Source organism: Pavona decussata, unplaced genomic scaffold, assembly GCF_977016875.1.
Source record: "Pavona decussata unplaced genomic scaffold, jaPavDecu1.1 SCAFFOLD_281, whole genome shotgun sequence".
In the NCBI taxonomy this organism is placed as follows: domain Eukaryota; kingdom Metazoa; phylum Cnidaria; class Anthozoa; order Scleractinia; family Agariciidae; genus Pavona; species Pavona decussata.
Window position 1 is genome coordinate 807,501 of NW_028145682.1, and position 20,752 is coordinate 828,252.

The 20,752-nt window shown below is 37.9% G+C and overlaps 2 protein-coding genes across 7 annotated transcripts in view; one reads left to right on the top strand and one right to left on the bottom strand.

The window, feature by feature from the left end:
* The window catches only part of LOC146455258 (protein mono-ADP-ribosyltransferase PARP14-like), a 104,613-nt gene that overhangs the window by 55,841 nt on the left and 28,020 nt on the right, over positions 1-20,752 (top strand). The window lies entirely within an intron of this gene.
* Positions 946-20,127, bottom strand: LOC146455262 (uncharacterized). Of its 3 annotated transcripts, none has more exons than XM_085094536.1 (9): positions 19,753-20,127; positions 14,484-14,524; positions 13,555-13,665; positions 10,921-11,055; positions 10,219-10,416; positions 6,174-6,470; positions 5,472-5,518; positions 4,267-4,417; positions 946-3,749 (listed from the first exon to the last, which is right to left on the bottom strand). In XM_085094536.1, exons 2-9 carry the CDS (start codon positions 14,514-14,516, stop codon positions 3,531-3,533), a joined length of 1,191 nt encoding a protein of 396 aa, XP_084950662.1. In that variant the 5' UTR covers positions 14,517-14,524; positions 19,753-20,127; the 3' UTR covers positions 946-3,530. The 3 variants fall into 3 exon arrangements, with proteins under 3 accessions (XP_084950662.1, XP_084950661.1, XP_084950663.1); XM_085094535.1 differs by having other exon boundaries at positions 6,174-6,473; positions 19,753-20,120; XM_085094537.1 differs by lacking the exon at positions 10,921-11,055 and having other exon boundaries at positions 6,174-6,473; positions 19,753-20,125.

Genomic DNA, 20,752 nt, shown 5'->3' on the forward strand with positions numbered 1-20,752 from the left:
AACGTGTGGTAAATAAAATAAAATAAATGAAAAATAAAAACAAAACAAATCTCCTGTACGTTAGTGGTAGAGCATCCGAACTAGTAATTGAAAGGCCCCTGATAGGAGCACTCGAATTTCTTTTTTTTTTGCGAGTACATGTATGTCTGTGTCACTTTCTAGAATAATTCATCATTAATAATAATAATAATAATAATAATAATAATAATAATAATAATAATAATAATAACAGTAATAATAATAATAATAATAATAATAATAATAATAATATCCACTTCCTTATTACAAAACTATTTTACAAGGCTACAAAGTTAAAAGATTACAGTCAACCCAGGTCACGCGTGAACGGTATTTTCGAAATTTGAACGGAGTTTTGAAATTTCATGTCAGTTTTGAACATCGCCAACGAGATTTCAGAGTTCCCGCATAAATTTCCCTAGCTTATTGACAGGATAAAGCTATGCATTTTTCTTTACATTGCAAAATTGAATATTTCAAGAATAACAATTGTTTCTCAAGTATTTTAATGCGTCTTTTTCGGAACGATAATTAGAGAAATGTCCAACATTCCATTCACACGTCGGACATTACAAAGAGAAATTCGAATGTTCATTTCATTCTTGGAAATACTGTTCACGCGTGACCTGGGTTGACTGTAAAACCAAACCAAAAAGGAAGTGAAGCAAAACTATTATACAATAAAACGGGTTTCAAAGACATTTTCATCGTCCTCAACCTTAAAGACAAAAACATTCACAGATCACATGTGGTCTAAAAAGAGGACTGTTCTTGCAATGTTGATTACATCGGGGAAACCAGGAGAAATGTGGAGATACGAATCGATGAACATTCAAACCCCTCTAGGTCTAATGACTTTGAACCTGCCTATCACCTATAGTCCGGGGGATAAGCGACAAAAAAATCACAGAATTGTTCAAACAGTGATACAATTTATTTACAATTTTTATTAACCTCTTACTGGGAGTTACAAGATACAAATTATTGTACAATAAAATATACTGATATGACAACGTGAGTTTTCGTTTTTTTTTTTTTTTTTTTTTTTTTTTTTTTTTTTTTTTCAGTGTGCTATTTCCAGTCGTCTTCATTATCTAACGCACTAAAATCAAGGATATAATCACGCAACAGATCCACTGCTTCAAGGTCGTTTGGCTTTCAATCATTCATTGGGACAAACGCACTCGTAGATTGACTTGTCTTGCAAAACAACAACCACTCACTCTTCCCTGCGGACAAATGAAAGCCAACGCCGAAAAGCAAATGACGAGTTGCTCAAATACAGAATGCCGCGAAAAGTGGCATGTGGCGCCAAGTCTTTTTTTGGCGCCAAAATTTCTCGATCTATTCACCTCTGTAGATTGTAATATTTTACACATATTTTTATCGGCTAAATATCGCTGATAAATCGCCTTTTAGAATTAAAAAAAAACCCGCTCCCTTCATACACACAGAAAAGAGCCGAGACATTTATATACGCCAGCACTCAGATATTTTTCTTAAAGATTAAAAAAAATTCAAACCGCTGATGATGAAATATGAACACACATTTGAGCATTGCGGGTCACTTAATTTTTAGATGGAAGATTGTTCTGGCCTAAATGCTCCAATAGAAACCAATGGTATTCTACGTAGAAATACAAAATAATTGGTCTTTTCGACAAGGAGTTGCATATACCCTGAGTAAAAATTATGTTTTCTTGTAAACTATTGAATAAAGCTAAAAACCTATTTCTAACAAAATTAAATTACACCGAAAAAAAAACAAACAAACATTGAATTTACTTGAAACAGTGACAAACACGAATGCAAAAACATCAAAAAAAAAAAAAAAACAAAAAAAACAAAGCGATAATATCGTAAAGCAAAGCCAAAAATTGGACAACCTTGAATAACGTTCCTAACGAAAATGCAATGCAAGTAACTTAATTACATCACCATAATTACATTTAACACAACTAAGCATTGTTTGAGTTTATCGCTGACCTAGCCAAAAATATAACTTCACAATTCTATTTTACAGCTTTGTTCGCTTAATATTCCAATTCAATCTAAAAAAAACGAAACACATCCATTCTTAAGTACGACACGAAAAATTGTCAAGTGGTCAAATCTCAACAATTTTATCACGATATATATAAAACCACGTTAGTCACGGGATTGCTAATAATTCTTGAAAGAACAAAGGAATGCCTTAAGTCAGTTAAGAGTCATAAATATTTCGCCTACAAAATTGAATACTACTGCTGGTCTCCCTCGCGAGGTTCTTTCCTTTGTCACGAAACGCTTCTGAAGCATTGCGTGACAAACAAATGAAGATCTAAGCACGAAGACGCCATACTACTGTTACACTGTGTTACAGTGACTAAACCACAAATTCGATTGGAGGCCAGTAAATTCTTCAACGACAAAACGTTTGAAAAACTTTCGTCAAAAATTTATATCTTAACTTATTCAACACTATAGCAAATAAGCTTTCACTGTATACGACTTCGAACAACAAATTCCTACTTTTGCACTTGCGAGGCTTTCAAGGAGAAAAACTCACATCACAAAAATAAAAAATGACAAATGATTTCCATTTTCACTGATTTTTTTCCCCCGAATTTGTAAAACTCTATTAAGAGAATCCACAAATGGCTAACATTTAAACAGCCAATAGCCAAAAAACTTGTCAAATTGATTCACATCAAACATAATTTTTTAGAAATTAAGACTCGATGGAGCGTCATGTAACGTTTTGTTTTTTGTTCTAATGCTTGTCACTCCATTTAATATTGATCACGTGCACACCTGATGACCTAGCCGTGTCACATCTTAAACATGAACTCAACACAAAGCTAGGGCATGTTTCCCTTGACGTGAGAAGCCAAAAGGCTGATTTTTTTTTTTTTTTTTTTTTTTTTTTTTTATCGCAGCCTACAAAGAGAAAAAAAAATCTCACACGATCCTTCTCAAAAGATTAAATTTAGACCGAAGCGTTCATTTTCCTGAAAAACCTGAACGGATTTTTCATTGAAAGCCTAAACCACTGGCCGACACTGAAAATAAAATTTTTAAAAAAATTGCAACACGAAAGTCAAACACATCCAGTCAGACTGGCCCTAATCAAACACACGGTAAAAAAAAAAAAAAAAAAAAAGGCGATAAAACGCCTAAAACAAAAAACCCCGTACTTAACCACTCGGTTGGATTTCCTGATCTAGCCTATGGGACACAAAAACACGCTTTGACCAATAATCAGTTACACAAAAGACTGCTTAATGAACAGTGGTGCCGTCACTTTACTCCTGCACCCGGATGTCCCCATTGCCTGATGTCATCTTTGATGCATCGATGACCTCATCATTATTAGCCAATGGGGACGCACAAGACCCACGGAAGCTGCTTAGCCCGCTGAATGCATCGAGCTCTCCAGAGATGTCACTTCCGGCCTGGCTACTGAAGCCCCCCAGCCTCATGGGGGCCCCCGGTAGATCACACTGGGGTATGGCTTCATAATGCACCTGGGGTCAGGAAACAAACCCGGCAGCCTGGCGCGCGGCCTTGAGGTCATTGTAGGCCAGTTCCTCGGCAAGTTTGTGATCATCTCTTTCCTGTTTTTCCCTATCCTGCTGCTGCAGGAGGCTTCTACGCTCCTGAAGCAGCCGCCTGTGTTCCTCCTTCGTTTTCTCCTTTTTCTCAGCTTCGCTCTCGAGGATGTCAATAGTAAGGCCGTGATGGGAGGCGTCCTGTAAGAAATGGATCGCATGAGTATCGAGTATAAAGGATAGAGTCGAGAATCGCATGCGAATGCAGGATCGAGTCGCGAATCAAGACTCGAAGCAGACAGTCAACTGTCAAACCGTACTGAAAATCGTCAAAACCAATGCGGGCAGTGAGATCAAAAACTAACATTGATGTTTATCAACCTGTACACGGTGGTTCTAACTTTTGAGTTTGTGGATGAGTCCCTGAAGTGTGACCACTGTGACTGAGATGAAAGCTACTGAGCAGGGCTGTCCTGAGACCCTTTTCATTATGCTGTACACAATGCTTCTAACTTTTGATCCCCTGGAGGAAGCCCTTATGATCATGACTATTCATTTGAATCAAGCAGTACTAAAGTGTATCAATAGTTGTTCAGATAGGGATGAAGACATAGCAGACTAGAAACACCACTCTGACATTTTAAATTGATGTTTTCACCACCGGAAAATGCAGCATAAAACAAGCAGTTTTTGAACATGTAGCAGTCAACCATCTTACCTGTGCCAACCAGCTCTGCTCATTCCCTTGGTCTCCAGTCTCACGCGTCTGTAACAGCTCACTACCAAGTATTGCATCTGGGGGGCTTCCACGCTCCAACTCCTGAAGAGTCTGAGCATACTGCTCATTTTTATTTATTTGGCCTTCTTTCCTAACAAATATAAACAAGCACTTAGCACCTTTTGCAGGTAACATAAAGGGGGGACATGGATGGCCCAATGGTGAGAACACTCGCCTTCCACCAGTGTGGCTCGGGTTTGATTCCCAGAGTTGACACCATATGTGGGTTGAGTTTGTTGCTAGTTGTTTCCCTTGCTCCTAGGGTTTTCCGCCCTTCATAAAGACCAACGTTTTCAGATTCCAATTAGATCAGGAAACAATGGACAGAATAGCCACTCTCAGCATTTCCCCTGAAATTCCCATTTGTTTAATTATTCATTCATTCATTCATTCATTCATTCATTCATTCATTTATCCCATCCTATATGAGCTACCGCAGTTAACTTGAAGAGGGTAACTTGTGCTGTTGTAAAGTTATTGCTATTGAGCACTTTGTGTTATATGCTTAAAGGTAGTTTCTGTGGACAAAACTATAAAGTGCTGAGCAGTACTGACTAGCATGAAATGTTCGATTTGTGATATTCAGCAAATTCACCCAAATTGAAGGATTTTACAAACAACCTCAATGAGAGAAAAAGGCCTAAGCATATCTGTTCTATACATGTACAAGCTAATGTGAACATGTACATCTTCAAATCAAATTAACCTTAAAATGCGTATTGCACACTGCAGAAGAAATTCTGGTCACTTTCTCCTGATAGAGAATAGGGACCTTCCGATTTTACTACACCTACGACTTTTGAAATCTAGTTTGTGTGGTTCAAATAACGATATGTCCCGTTAATCTTGTTTCTTGGACCTCCTTATGTGCTAGTGAACTACCGGAATTAGTAACAGTTCTGGGGAATGTGATTAGTCTGAAATTTGAAAGTCATACTTGTACTCAATCTCGTACTCTTACTCTGATGTGAAGGTCCCTAATGTTGCGAGATGAAACGGCTGGAATACACAAGAATTCAAGGAAGCATTGAAGAGGAATGAATGGTACATGTACCACATGACACAATAACCACCCATCTAATTTAAGTGTTTTTTTGGAATCACACAATAATACCGCCATACTACTAAGAGGACCTTTTTCCTACCTGGAAAAGTCATCCAAGTCAACATATGGTGGCCAGAGCTTGCAAACCTAAATGGAGACAAACAATCATAAAATATTACTTGATTGCTTCACTACAGGTTTACTGAATTTCATTTTGTAGTTAAGGCGATAACTCAGAAGTAATTGACAATCAGTCAAAAACAAAGCAAAGGCCATTATGTCTTATTGATGAAGTTAAAACACATACAGGTGTGTACAGTCAAACTTGGTCATGCTAAGGACTAAAATAGCCATACATGGCATGTTATACTAATGGGTTAACAACAAGGAAAACTGGTAATATTTGTTTGGGCTCAAAAAAGCAGTGATAAATTCTCCATAAGAAAGTGCAACTGGCAGCCATAATCAGCAATGTAGTATGTTGATCAGGGGCTGCAGATCTAGAAACAAAACAACCACCAGTTTTGAGCACTAAAAGATTAATGTGCTAGCCCATAGGGATGTCTCGAAACACCCTCCCCACACATCCGCACTAAGAGAAATTTTTAAATTTAACACTTTGCGAAGATGCCATTTTTTTGGGATTTTGGGTCATCAGTTCAAGTGATTTGAGTTTTACAAACCAGAAAATAACATCTGTTTCAGCAATGTCAATGTTATTATGTTATGCACTGTAAAAGCTCTATTTAGCCACCAAGGCGCTTCTTAAGGACTAATTTTCTACAAACAAGCCTACATGTACCTCGTTTTCATGGTAAGGTCCCCATATTGGTGCAGTGTCTGGGGGTGGGGGCAGAACATTGTTGCCATCTACAAAGTTTCCCCAGATGACACCATGTTGCCACTCCACAGGGGACTGTTGCCTAGGTGACAAACTGGAGTTTGATGATCGGCTGGCAGCAGGAGAGTGGCTGAGTGGGGAGCCACTGCTGACCCCACTGCTTGCACTGGACAGTGTGGTGTCCTTCCTGCTGGGCATACCAGACTCAAGGGGATCCCAGTTAGCAGGGTCACAGCTCCGAGGAGATGATGAATCAGTCTGCTAAGGAAATACCACATTGTATAATAATCATTATTAAAAACTGGATCATTGGATAATGTAATTACAGGGTTTTAATTGGCTTAGTGTCAAAGGGATATCAACCATCAATATTACCATTCCACGTTCAATAAATAAGCAGACAAAACAAAAACACGACCACATTGTTTGGCATGATGGGGGACGCATCCCCTGCGGTTGGCATGACAAACAACTGATAGGGTTAACCCTCTCCTGCCGGTAACCCACTAGCCTTTCCTGCCCGAGGGAAATGTCAAATTTTTCTAAATTGCTAACTATGAACTGGGAGACCACATGTCATATACCATTTAAAAGGTATTTTCTGGGGTGTGCTATAAATCACACCAACAGAGATGGAGGAGGTCACATATTAGAGTGAGAAAACTCCAAAACGAAAGAAGAAAAACATTGAAAATTTCCCTATTCGTTGTATATACTGGGTATCCCCCTAAACTATAGCTTAATGTACAGCTCTCAGTCAATTGCTTGTTGTCAGATATCAGCTGGACCCTTAACGTACAAAGGAAAAGAAAATCCAAAAGTTTGAGGGGTGGTAAATAAAGTCTCATATAGGAGGGGGGCATGATTTTATGCCTTCAATTTGTAGATCTTTCCAAGATCTTTTGGTTGTGCAAATTTCACACAAATTGACCAAATATTGTGCTCATTATTGCGTCTTGTGCCATATGGCACTTTTGGGCGGGAAAGGGTTAAAGAAAAAAATAGTACCCCCTGGTATCTATTATGTGGTTTACCGCTTCTACAATTTTTCAAATGTTTCAATTTGATGCACTTACAGACTCTGACAATATCTCCTGGACAGAACTTTCTATGCATTAAAAACTGCAAATTAAGCTACAATTTGGGGGTAGATCTATCCCATGAAATGATCAGTGAAATTTTGTAATTTTTCACTTTGACGTTTGGAACTACATGTATTTCTGTCAAAGACCTGACTTCCTTCAGTTATCTTGACATGAGAAACAAATTTCACTCATGAAGACCTTTTAAATGAAGGTCTGAGGGCATAACCAACTTATGTCGAATTTTAGCGCGGCTTTCGATTTCGCACGGATTTGTCCGAATTTTGGCTCTCCCTGGTTTGGAAAACATTTCGCGGTTTTACAATCGTGGACAAAACTCCTTGAGAAAACCAAACACAAACAGAACAAAAACCACTTGCTTACTAATCTCCCTCACACCCCCTCCCCCTATGCATCGAGAACCGAACACAGACAGCCAAAAAACCACTCACTTACTGTTTCTCCCTTCATAATTCTACAACAGTTACTTCTCCCTTCCTCCCTCCCCCTTATGCAATGTTGATGTGGGAAGTGATGCTTGCCTGGAAACTGTTCCTGACCCAAAAGACAACATTGAGTCCGGGGGAGGGGGAGGGGTATTTGATAGTTTGCTTGTCTACAAGTGAACGCGCTTGGAAGGCAAATTTTTGATAGGTTTTGTCCACGTCAGACTCGTTTTCCAAATTATCGGTAGGCTAAAAGTTTCCACTGTCCACGAGCCGTGTTTAGTCGCACCAGTTGTTGTTTCTATAAGTAACGTTTGAGATGATATCATGGTTTGCTTTTGCGGGTTGTAACAAGCCCAAAATAGATCAAGGCAGTCGGGATAAACAACTTGCGTATCGTACTGGCTAGTTGGTTTCGCTTTTGTTTGGTGAAGTTTGTAAACGCACCGACATCTATGGATCTTTTGAAAAGTTATGAAATTGAGGAATGCAGTTCACAGGAACTGGTGGAAATGTTGTCCAAAGAATCCCTCCTTGGTAGTGATGACTGTGCCGTGATGAATTTTTCAAATCGATTATCAAATCCCGCGGGAGCATCAGAGACAAATCCCGCCATGTGCAAGGTGTTTTGCAAGCCTTAGTTGTGGTTTGCCAGGCTTGAAATTCGGTATGTAACGATTAACTTGACAATTTCAAAGCAATGATTCAATAAAAGTACGATTAACATAGATTTTCAACGGTTAACACCGACTGCTGGTAAAAAAGAATAGATAGTCTTTACCTTTTTAATAGAACTGCCGTTAATCGTTGTTAATCGTTGTTAATCGTTGAAATGGCTACATGTCTTCCTGTTTATCGTGTAGAATGCTAGTATTTTGCGTTATGAAGAGTGATATGTCGACAAACGGGACAAAGCTGGATTTTACGCCAGGAAATGGACACATTTTCTCTTGGAGGATGTAACTGTTTACATTTTGGACATTCCTGTCACGTACGTAGTAGTTTGTAACAGAATCAAATAAAAGCGTGACAGCATTCTTTTCGTTGCTCCCGCGAAAAACACCGCTTTCGTGTGCCGTGTTTCAAAGACAACGAGTGTATATTGAATACAAGTATTTAATCCTCAGTGCATTGTCCTTTTGGTCATCCAGTGTCTATAATGTTACCGATATATCTTTACAAGATGGTAAAATTTCTCAATGGCATTAATACGAAACACAAAGCGGCGTGAAAAAATACTGGACAATGGTTTTCAATCGAATTGCGGTTCACATGCAAAAGTTTGCACAAATCCGAGCTACATCGAAAAACGGGCTGAAATGCGACATAAGTCGGTTATGCTCCCAGCCCTTCAAATGGTACATCACACATACAAAAATGGCAAAGAAAACAGTACTACATGTACTGTAAGACTGAAATGGGTTAAAGACCCTTGTTGGTGCTTACACCAAGATTTGAAACCACCAACTCCAGTTCTACATGTACGTGAGAATCCAACCCATTCATTTAGTTAGTGAATCCTTTGTAGGGCAAAATCTTTTCACAAGCGCAGAATAATTGAAGGCTTAATGATCCAACAAATTGGAGCCCCAGTGTGAACAAACAAGTCCATTCTTACGATAGCTAAACTGTTCCCATAAGGAATCACCTGAAGCACATACTGTAAAATGTGCATGTAGCGGACAGTCTTTTTACCCTGAAGATAGCTTGATCAATCGAAAATGTTTGGTTTTAATTCTTCTTTTTCTTTTTAGCAGTGTAAAATAGTGCTGTTAAAATAATAATAATAATAACAATAATAATAATAACAACAACAACAACAACAACAGTAATAAACTGTTTTAATTACCCTCAGCAGTGATTATAGCAATCATCGTACCCAGAGTCCTCAGGCTCTTTGGCAAGCGGTTAGTCACCAGGAGAGACTCTGGGGACATCGAATTTTATTACCGCAGGATTTCTACGGTAAAACAATGGAAACCGTTAAGGAAAAAAGACAATCAAAAAATTTGAATTTTTTCGATGTCCCCAGAGTCTCTCCTGGTGCCCACCTGCTGACCAAAAAGCCTGAGGACTCTGGGTAGCAGATTGCGATTATAGCACAAGTGCTCCAGTGAGGCTGAGCATTAAACGTTCACAAAGAAATAATGATCTAAATTTAATTGAACAATAACATGGTCAACAAATCCCAACTGGAAGGAGGCAGGTCCATCAGCTGGTTATTTACAAGCCTGGCGAATGAGTTAAACTTGGAGCTACTGAGGAACAACTCCAGCTAACATCCAGAGCAGGACTTTAAACCAGGGACCTCTGGATTTCAATTTTTCCAAAATTCAGTTTCTGGTCTTAGAAGACTTCAGATCAGCAGATGCTCAGCCTTGAACCACTGACCAACACACTAAACACTATGGCCCTACACCTCTAAAATGATATACAGCCATTCACATCACTCATCAATCACTTTTACCAATAACTTACCTTCAACTCAAACTCTTCTGAGATGCCAAGATTGAATTTCTTGTTTATTGGACATTCTACATCCAAAGGGAAATTTTTGGGTTCCACACAGACATTACCCACAAACTGGTCGGCTTCACTGCCCAAGTGTTCCAAATGGAACTCAATCACAAACCAAAAACCATGCAAGAGATTTTGAATGATGGTATAGTCAACCTCCTGTTGATAGAAATGTAGGAAATACAGTAACTAATTTTGAAAATCAGTCAAAATCTACCTATCACCAGCTGTTATTTGTTAATAAACATCATTGTTGTTGTTTCCCACAAGAGTCTTGGTTGCAGAAACGAACCGTCAGTGGGCTGCTGTGGCTTATATGCTTCAGAGTAGAGTGAAAGGGCAAAAGCAAGCTGAATTTTTTTCTTCAAGTAATTTTCTACATTTTCTGTTGCTGAGTATTTGACCACGGTGACCATCAGGCAAAGATTGTTTCATTCCTGGCCAACACCCTCAGGTGCAACATAACTCTAAAGAGTATGACTGTGTGATGCAATATTTTGACTGTACACCCTGCAGCAAATTTACATTAGTTTACAATTACATTCAGTTTTGTCCGTTAGGTCATTAGACATCACACCAACGTTAGAAATGATACAAAAAGCTAAAAATAATAACAATATAAGTTAGTACATGTGATTACATACACAATTCTATTTAACTCACTTGGTAATTTTCAGTCGTAAGTTTAAAATGTTCAGGGCATTGATGTTTCAGTGAGATGGCAATGTCTGAGGAGATACTGAATGGGAAAGTCTGTAACAAGTGATACTTGCTAGCAATTTCTCGATCCTTCACAGTCTTTAAAAAATGACCAGAATATCAGGTCAAATTAATGTATTGAAGTCTCCCACTCTCGAAATTTTCTTTTCCTTCTAACCAATTTCATAGTTTTAACTTCAAGATTCTATACTTCATGAGACATAATCATATAGTCTGTAAAATTTTACACAGTTTGTTAATTAATTGCCTTGATTTCCTACCATGTTGTAAAAGTGAAGTCCTGTATGTGCCCATTGATCAGAGATTTTTAAAAGAATGACTAAAACGCACTAAAAGAATTGTTCCACGGCCATGGATAGAACTTAAATTTTCATCAATAAAAGCACTTTATTAATTAGTCTACCAATTCGAAAACAGGGGTTACCATACACGTTTATACTTCCTATCAGCTTATTAGCTTGAAACATCAACAGCAGTCCTAAACCACAAATTCTTCTTTAAAACTTACAATAACCACACAATGTTTAGTGGGCCCCCCAATTCAGGCAGGGTTTGAGCCGGGCCGCGCCATTGCGCCAATCCCACACTGCAATTGAAATTGTCCCTTAAAAAAAACGGCCAAGGGGACAATTTGTCTCCTTCAAAATTAAGGGAAAAAACTCGAACGGAAGCAGACACGAAGGGATCCCAGAGATTGCAAGTTAAACAGAATGTGGAAAGTATATTTTACCGCACGTTGTTCCTTCAAAGTTCATTCTCGAGTCACATTTCACAATAGAAAGCTTTTTCGCTACAAATCGAAGCCAGACTGAATCAGAAAAATGATACAGAAGAAGAACAGTGAATTAATCAGGAAGAATCGGATGAGGATCAAAGGAAACCGAGAAAATCACGAACTTTCCAGAAAAGTTGGTTGCGAGACCACACATGGTTGCACTATGAAAAGGAGGCGATGTTCTGCTATTTTTGTCGGAAATCTAAGAAGACAACCCCTTTGTATCGGCAGAAGGGTGTACAAATTTTAGAACCTCAACTCTGCAAAGACATAAAGACTGTTAAGAGCATGAGGATGCTGTCAATGAAGAAGCTATGAGGGATACATTCAGCAACACACAGCGCCATGCTCTTAGAGAACAATCGCAAGCCATCCTCAGAGCAATGAGAGCCCTCTACTGGCTGGCCAAAGAGGACATAACCACAGTCAAATATGACTCACTACTCAATTTTCTGGATGAAGTTGGCCTCGAAAGTGTTAAGAATCTTCGAGTGGGAGGAAATGCTACCTATCATTCTCATCAAAGTGTGGAAGATATGCAAGATGCTATTGCTACTGTTCTGAAGTCTAACATTGACAAACTAGGGTTAGGGACTTTGATGTTTGGGCTAGAACCAACAGAAGAATTAGTACATGTACGTCTACCAGTAATTAAGAAAGGAATTGAAGTTTACAAGGGGATGCCGAGACGAGATTCTGCTGTGAAATGTTTTGAAGTATAAAGTATAGTCATTGATCCTCTGTTTAAATATGACGAGAAAAAAAAGTATTGACACTAATAACTTAACTTTTCTTGTTTGTGTTGATCACTGTTCTTGTATTACAAGGATCAGCTAAAAAAAAGTTTTTGTTGGCTTGCCTGTATCAATGTAAAAAAACTGTTGAATAAAAATTAATTTATCTGTCCCCCTAAAAATAAAAATGTCCCCCAAAATTTTAGCCAAGGGGACAAATTGTCCCCCAGTGATCAATTCCTAGTTCAAACCCTGTTCAGGAGTCAAGAATGCAATATCTTGTGCTTTAAATCACAATAGATGGCATGCTAGTCTTAAGCACAGGATTTACAGCCCTGGCCCCAGTTGTTCAAAGAACTTTATTAGTCTACCAATTCGAAAACAGGGGTTACCATACAAGTTTACACTTCCTCTCAGCTTAATTACCTTGCACATCAACAGCAGTCCTAAACCACAAATTCGTCTTTATAACTTACAATAACCACACAATGTTTAGTGGGCCCCCCAATTCAGGAGTCAAGAATGCAATATTTTGTGCTTTAAATCACAATAGATGGCATGCTAGTCTTAAACACAGGATTTACTGCCCTGGCCCCAGTTGTTCAAAGAACGGATAACTTTATCCACTGGATAAGTTGCTATCCAGCAGAGCAAATATACTCCAACCAATTCTTTTGCAAAGTTTTCCACGCAATCCCATTCTTAAATTTGACATATGCTTCTACTCTAAGACTATTCACAAATTATACATGTAGGACTATCATGAAAATCTTGCACACATTTTACAGTATCTGCCAGAACTATCCAGTGGATAAAATTATCCACCCTTTGAACAACTACATGTAGGACCAGCTGTTTTAAAACTGAACATTGTCGGGGTAACAAAACACTTTGAGCTGCAAACCAACTGAAGTATTCTTCCCTAAGGAAGAGAAAAACTAAATGTGAAGTGAAAAGGAAGCAACACGACAACACAATACTGAATCTAAATGTGACCACTGACTCTTCAATCCTCTGGTTATAAGACAATTAGTCAAATCATGAGTCCAACAGGAAGCACAAAATTACCTTAAAGGTAGCATCATCTTGATCATGTCTCATTATCACAATCTGCAGGTACCACACTTGTCCAGCAACTGCCCTTGATGCAAAAACTGCAATCTGAACTTGAATTTCCTCCTGGTAATAATAATGTAAATTAAATATCAATACTTACAGCCAGTATTGCGATTGGTCAAAGAAATAACCTAAGACATTTTCAAACACAAATACTTCACATGATCTAATTAATGAATATTAAATACAGTTATTAAAAACACTGAGTTAAAGTTCTCTTCACTGTTAGTATTAATATTATTATAAAGCTGCCGGGATTTTCAGCAGTTTACATACATGTAATTTATGCAGTATATTATCAATGAAGCTTGCTGAGGTTACCCAAGTGCATTGTTAGAAACAGTTTGATAGTACATTACTTGCAAAAAATTTCGGACGATTTTAATTTCGGACAAAAAAAGTGTCCGAAAATAAAACCGTCCGAAATTTTTACAGTATAGTATAAAACTTTAAAAGTACTTTCTGGGCGACAGCATCACATATTCAAAGCCAATGTACATGATATGTTTCGAATTCGGATTAGGTGGCTTTGCTCAGTCGTTCTTTTAATCACTGGAAAGGTAAGCATTTGAGACACTGCTTGAGTCATAAGCTTGATTGGGTTTGTGTTATTTTCTCGTTGGTGTATCCGGCTGTAAAACCTTGAAGATACAGTAAAACTATCCTTTTCAAAGATTTTATTTCAGTCTAATTCATGTTTTTTAGTCGTAAATTTACTTTGGGCATGTTTCAGCGCAGTGTCTGAAATGTTTGTCCAAAAATTGTCCGAAAATTAAACAACCGAAATTTTAACGTCCGATTGCAAGTAATGTAGTCAATGTTTTTAGACAAAAGTACAAGTATGTACATGTATATACATGCCCAATATGTATCCTACTCACTGGTTTAGAAAGTCCTATACTCCTTACAGCCATCTGGGAGTCTGAAAAAAGACATTTAATTAGATGAGCTACTGGACTAGTTAAAATCAAACACTGATTTGAAGTACATGTAAACTATTACAATTATTAATAGTACATGTAAGAATGGCACAAAACTTTAAGGTCTGAATATTCAAGAACAATAATTAGTTTGAATATATGCTTTGAGCATTTTTTCCTAGACCTCTTTATTTTTCCCAAGGCATGAAATTTCCCAACCTCGTTCCCAGGGCCTCTCCTCTTCACGTCCCAGGGAGCGAGAGAGGAGAGACGGTGGTTGGGGCTGGTCACGTGTCTCCCAGAATCTGGGAGATTACAAATAAATGACTGGAGAGAGGGGTGGTTGAGTGTCAGTTTGCCTATACTAAATGTACCGGAGATGGGAAAACATGCCCCAGTCAAGTCAACTTGCAATTCGCGTGTGTTTCAAAGTTCATGTCAAGTGGTCATTCAGAAACCCCTAAAAAGGTATATAAAGCGAGGGAATCTGTGAATGTGAGCTGCTATCGACATTGTAAAGCAGTTGGAGATACAAGTCATTGGCGAAATCTTTACAGCAAAGGGAATCGACTACTTCTGGTGGTAGCCGAGGAGCTTTATGGCCACGCACTTCCACAAAGTGAATTTTTGCCACATCTACTTTTAGAGTCGTCAAGTCCATGATCTCTGAAAGTCAGGCATTGTTAAGGTCAAGCGGTGCATCGAGGAGTCATCCTCCGCGCCGCATTTGACGGCCAGGAAAGAATCAAACGTGACCGGAAATGTATCTTGGAGCCATTGTAGCCGCAGACTAAATTAACACCATCAACTGGAACAAAGGTTATTTCGTTATTGTTTTACAACGATTACGGTATTTCAAAAGTGTTTTCTTTGTTCATTAAAAAGATCTGTGAAATATTTACCATCTACATGTTGTTATACCGTACATCCTCCTTCCGAAAGTGTTCTGCTTATGTGCTATTTCCTGTGTATTGTTTGTTGTTGCAACCCTGCTAACAGAGCGTTTCTTTCTTGCAAATCTTTCAGCATGTGCGTGGTCGTTCGCGTCTCTAGTATTTTGCATCGTTGGTTTGTTTACGTCCCGAGAGAAAAGGGGACGTAAACAAACCAACGACGCTAAATACCGAACGACTACGCTTATGCTAAAATATTTTCCACAAAGAAACGCTCTGTTAGCAGCGTAATTGCTGCAGAATGTCCTTTCAGAACAGTTAGACATAGGCCCGATTCCTTTCAAGTTTCCTTCCTTAGTTCTTCAGATCTGATCTTTCATCAGCACATTCAAAGCTAGAATAAACCACGATTACAACTCCATGAATTGAAGGGGAAGGCGCTGTTTGTCCACGGTTAATTTAGTCATGTATAAACAGTGATTTTCCAAAGTACAGCGCTTCGAGACAACGGACTTTGTTAAGCTTTCAGATTAATGCTACAATGGCTCGCAAAATGAAGACTACTGAAAAACATAGCCAGTTGAATGAGTTTTCGCGTGGGCTTCGCACAGCAAAGCGGAAGTCTTGTTTCGGAGTGGACAATAAATCTTGACAAAAAATAGCAAGTGAAGGACTCCTCCCTGGGTCTAATTTTTCTCTGGGAGACACGTGACCAGCCCCAACCAGGGTCTCCCCTCTCTCACTCCCTGGGACGTGAAGAGGAGAGACCCTGCGAACGAGGTTGGAAATTTCCGCCGATAAATTCTTCCTACTACCAATCCTCTTGCCAAGACTGTCTTTTTGCCACAGCATTTGATCAAAATGCACTTACATGATTGTACTCTTCTAAACAAAGCTTTATCTCTTAAAGGCATTATTTGTCTTTGTGATGTAATCTCATAATAATTATTGTGGTCTGATAGCACTTGCTCTTTTATTAAAGGTGATGCCATAAACAAGAAAAGGAAGGTACCCATAAGGACATACCAGTTGAGTTTTACAAATATACGAGGCATGTGAACTGTGGGTCAAGGCAATGGCAAACCTAAACTTACATATATAGAGAAATACATTATTATTTTAATCTTTAGCTAATGCTTATCACTACAGTCAATGCTTTAAACTCCATCAATATAATGAGTGCTTAACCATAATCAAAGTTGTCAGCACTTAACCCTACATGTTCAATTGAGTGCTTAAAGTGCTACTACAAGTGTTTTGGGCCCACAGTAATTGGCGCTAGCTGTTGTGGTCACCCTGCCTTAACCCAGTAATTGTTTATTTTCTGTTTCATGTTGTTATGTTCTGTTTATAGTCTTAAGTTTGAAGGCGAAGTCAAATAAATAAGTAAAATAAAAAAATACCTGACTGATAACTCAACTCATGACACTTATAAAACAAGTTTTCTCGGCTTGCATCCCTCACTGGCTCGCAGTTAGTTAAAAACCCAGTACAGGTGATCATAAGAATAATTTCATTTTTTTTCTTTATCTTTGAATGAGACAAGTGGGTTAACTGCCAATATAAACCACAGCAGTACATGTAGATATGAGTGTGTAAAGATGATTGTTTAGAACACATTTCTTTATACATGTAGAGAATAGCAGAAGAAAAAGACAACCAGCATGCTTCTTAATAAGCCCCACATGCATGCTTCCAAGTGACTGGGCCTGTGAGTCATTTCCAGGTTGAGGGCTTGACTGAACAGAGCACATTATTCAATTAATCAAGGACATTAATTATGATTAGGCCATAGGGAACACAAAGAATAGATCTATAAAAAATCAACTGTGAGCCAACTCGTGAATGCGGAAGAGGATAGTGGTAACGCGGTACTTGTTAGTCCAGCAATTCAACAAATTAGCATATTGGTAATAAATAAACATTAGTATTTACACAACTTGCAAGTTGTAAAGAAACAGCATCCTGTTAGTCTAGAATAGTTAGAATGTCTAATCAATGAATACAATTTACTAAACAAAATACATGTAAAGGTCTAAAAGTTTCAAAATGTTAGATGAAATTCCATTCTCGCGTAACTTGGGTGAATTTGCTTGCGAGGACATGTGTTTGTTTACAGGGCAGCACTAAAATTATAAAAGCCATAATCCAGAAAACAGAAACCGGAATCCAGAATCCAGAATCAGAAACTATAATGAATACGGTTAGGAATATTTAATGGCGAAATACATGACTTGGGGTAAAAAATACAGAATAAAAAACTCATATCACTTGTTGGCATATATGAAAGGACTCTTTATAAAGGAAGCAATGTCCTATGGGACAGAGAGAGACAACATAGAGGTGACTCGGAGACAACATTAATTGCTTCACACCGCACAGATGGCGGACTTTCCAATTAAGAGGTGGTTAGTTGCGTGAATGCATATCTTCTGCCTCTTTTGTTTCGTCTATTTTCCGGACACCCCGCTTCAACTTGTTTTGATAGAGTCTTAATAGAGTTTCAAAGCAAAACATAGAGGTGACTTATAGACTATGAAATTAGTTTTCTTAAGTTCATGGGCGATCAGTTTTAAACCCGTGAGAAACACTTACTTTTCATTGGCAGGAAATAATGACTTAATTAATTAGTTTTATTCTCTGGTGTCACCTATCGAAAAATATCAAATTTACATTTGAGAAGGACGTTACTTTGAACTAAACATTCACTTTTTCACTAGCAGTAAATGTTTTATTTTCATATTGTAGTTTCCGATTCCAGATTCCAGATTTTCCTTTCCAGTTACTGTTTTCCTGATTCTGGCTTTTAGTGCTGCCCTTGTTTACACAACATTATTCCTAGTTGCCAAGTTTCCTCAATAAAAATAGGAAATATACAAAAAGCTTTCCTTAATAAACAAAAATTTACTCAGATAGGTCTTAACTTGTTATGCATTGTAGCCCTAAGAGCAAAAGTGTATAATTTTCGCCGCGAGACACCTTGCAAGCGATTTGAAGTCAATTTTGAAGCGAATTTATCAGAGCATGTTTTTCAAACATTTTGCAAGAACTGTTCGGAAAATGAAAAATCAGTCTATTAGAATAGTATTTCAGTACAAACTCACATTAGAACCTGTAATAATATTATTTGTGTGTTATATTCCTAGAAGCACTTGAACGTTACCAAAGTCCGCAGATTAAAAGTTGATTTGAGATCCACCTGCTCATCAGGTTGATAAAACCACAAATCGAAGAAAAATGACTTTGCCGCTAATGCATGATTTTCCCCTGTTAAAGCTGTTAACCATTCCTTAGAAGTTCCTCTTTTGATTCACCGTTTTCAACATCTCAAAATTGGAAAATTTTCGGACCAATGTCCGAGTAAAATTTCCCTACATTATGATAACTCATTTACTGTGCATTCATGAAAGTTAACAACCCGCCGACCAAGTGAAAATCCCCAGATCGCAATAACTCGTTCTTGCACATGCCTGCATTCATGAGTCAAAAATGGTACAAATTTACAATCAAACATGCCAAATTAGATTTCACCATGGACAGCCAAGTCAGACGTGACTAGATAATTTTATCAACCTGGTATTCAGAGTCCTCACATGGTCTGAACACTAAATAAATTATTTTGTTTTGATTGTGAATTTACATGAGTTAGTGCAACTGTCACACATTTAAGCTGTTGAATCTTCCTAAAGGCTTTCTCTTTTCATTGTTAAATCTGCAAAGGCCATGCAGCCTTTTCTTTCGAAAACTGGATATAATTTGCCAATATGAAAATTCACAAGTGAAGAATTGCAGCTTTTGAAACTTGGTTAGGAAATCTAATCTTTCCTGGCAGTGACAAAAGTGTTTTAAAAGTGTTATCGTCATTTCTTTTTTATTTACTTATTAAGTGTTGTAAACATTTACAAATGTTGCCCACCTCAAAATAACCCGACTAATTGTGAGCAACAATTTGTTAAGTGTTTTCTTCAATAATAAATAATTGTTATTGTTATTGTATAGTCATACTTTGTACAATTATGCAAATTTTATAGTACTTTGAAATCACTTACAGTGTAGCTCTGCACAAAAAAATCACCTTTTGATTTCTCTTGCAAAATCAGTCACCTCTAATATATTAATTAATCTCCGAGAAAGATGGTAAATATCAAGGCAAGCATTAAGACTTATATTTTTGGAGAATGCAACTCAGATTACCTGTTTAATTGCTATTTGAAATTCAAAATTAGAATTTAGAAGGCCGAATAAATCAGATGAAAATCTTCATATAAGCTCATATAATGCTCACACAGCCACAAGGTAACATGTATTATTTAACAGGATTTTAATAAAGTTCTTACCTCACTGTCACATATACACGTATTTTCGTATTCATTCACAAACCACATCGTCCATAATTGCTTCGTCTGTGTCTTCAGTAGGGGAAAATCATCTTCGTCAGCAAATCGAAATTCTCCATTATTTTCACCTTTTCCTGAGTCAATGTCGAGCACAGAATCATCTCTTCCAGCCACTATCTTTAAATCTCCGCTTTGGATTCGTGAAGCGTAAGAAAAAGTCTCAAAACTCGACCAAATTCAACCAAAACAGCCGACGTTTGCCAAATGGCGCCAAATGTGGTTACACAGTAGTTGCCAGTCCCTAATATCGTTCTGAGAGACTCGACAATGCAACGGGAGAGGCCTGGGGACCAAATCCCAGACAAGTTGCGGGTTTTGCGATAGTTTGAAGTGTCATTTCGCGTTTGTGAAAAAAAAGAAAGAAAAAAAAAACGAAAAAAATTATTTCGGACCCGAAAACTATTCTAAACAGATAATTTTTTTTTACAGTTGTTGAATAAATTCTCCGCTTTTTTGCTTTGGGTGGTAAAGGGTATTCTTTAGAGTGGTTATCAACTTTTGATTTGTTGTTGTGCGAAAACAAAAAGTTAGTAATTAATTCTGATAAATAAATTTCAGTTTTCTACAAAGGTTCGACAGTTGCACTCACAACCACAGCAACAGTTTACAGCATTACGCAGGAAAGTTTTTATTCAGGTCATGTGGGGACTCTGAACAGTTGTCGGAAAAGAAGCGCTTTTTCCACCAAAACATACACTGTACCGGCCTGGCCTGCATTCGATCGAAACGTACTTACAACTATTAAAGCGCCCTTCACGGCAAGGCTTCATCACCTACATTCACATTAAATCACATCAATGCTACATTTTATTACGCCATCGTGAGGCAGAATTAGGCATATTTTTTTCCTTTTTTACATTTTGTTCACCATTTCACCCGATTTTCTGAGTCAATCACCTTAAAAATTCACTCGCCGTTGCGTTTGTCCTCTTAAAAGCCA

Bases quoted from the DNA above. Each gene is read 5' to 3' on its own strand.
- LOC146455262 (XM_085094535.1), bottom strand. From the start codon at position 14,516: ATGGCTGTAAGGAGTATAGGACTTTCTAAACCA. The intron at 11,056-13,554 runs GTAATTTTGTGC...CATTTTTTAAAG, and splicing joins AAGATGATGCTACCTTTAAG to ACTGTGAAGGATCGAGAAAT. The intron at 6,474-10,218 runs GTAAGTTATTGG...GTATTTCCTTAG, and splicing joins CAGAAGAGTTTGAGTTGAAG to CAGACTGATTCATCATCTCC.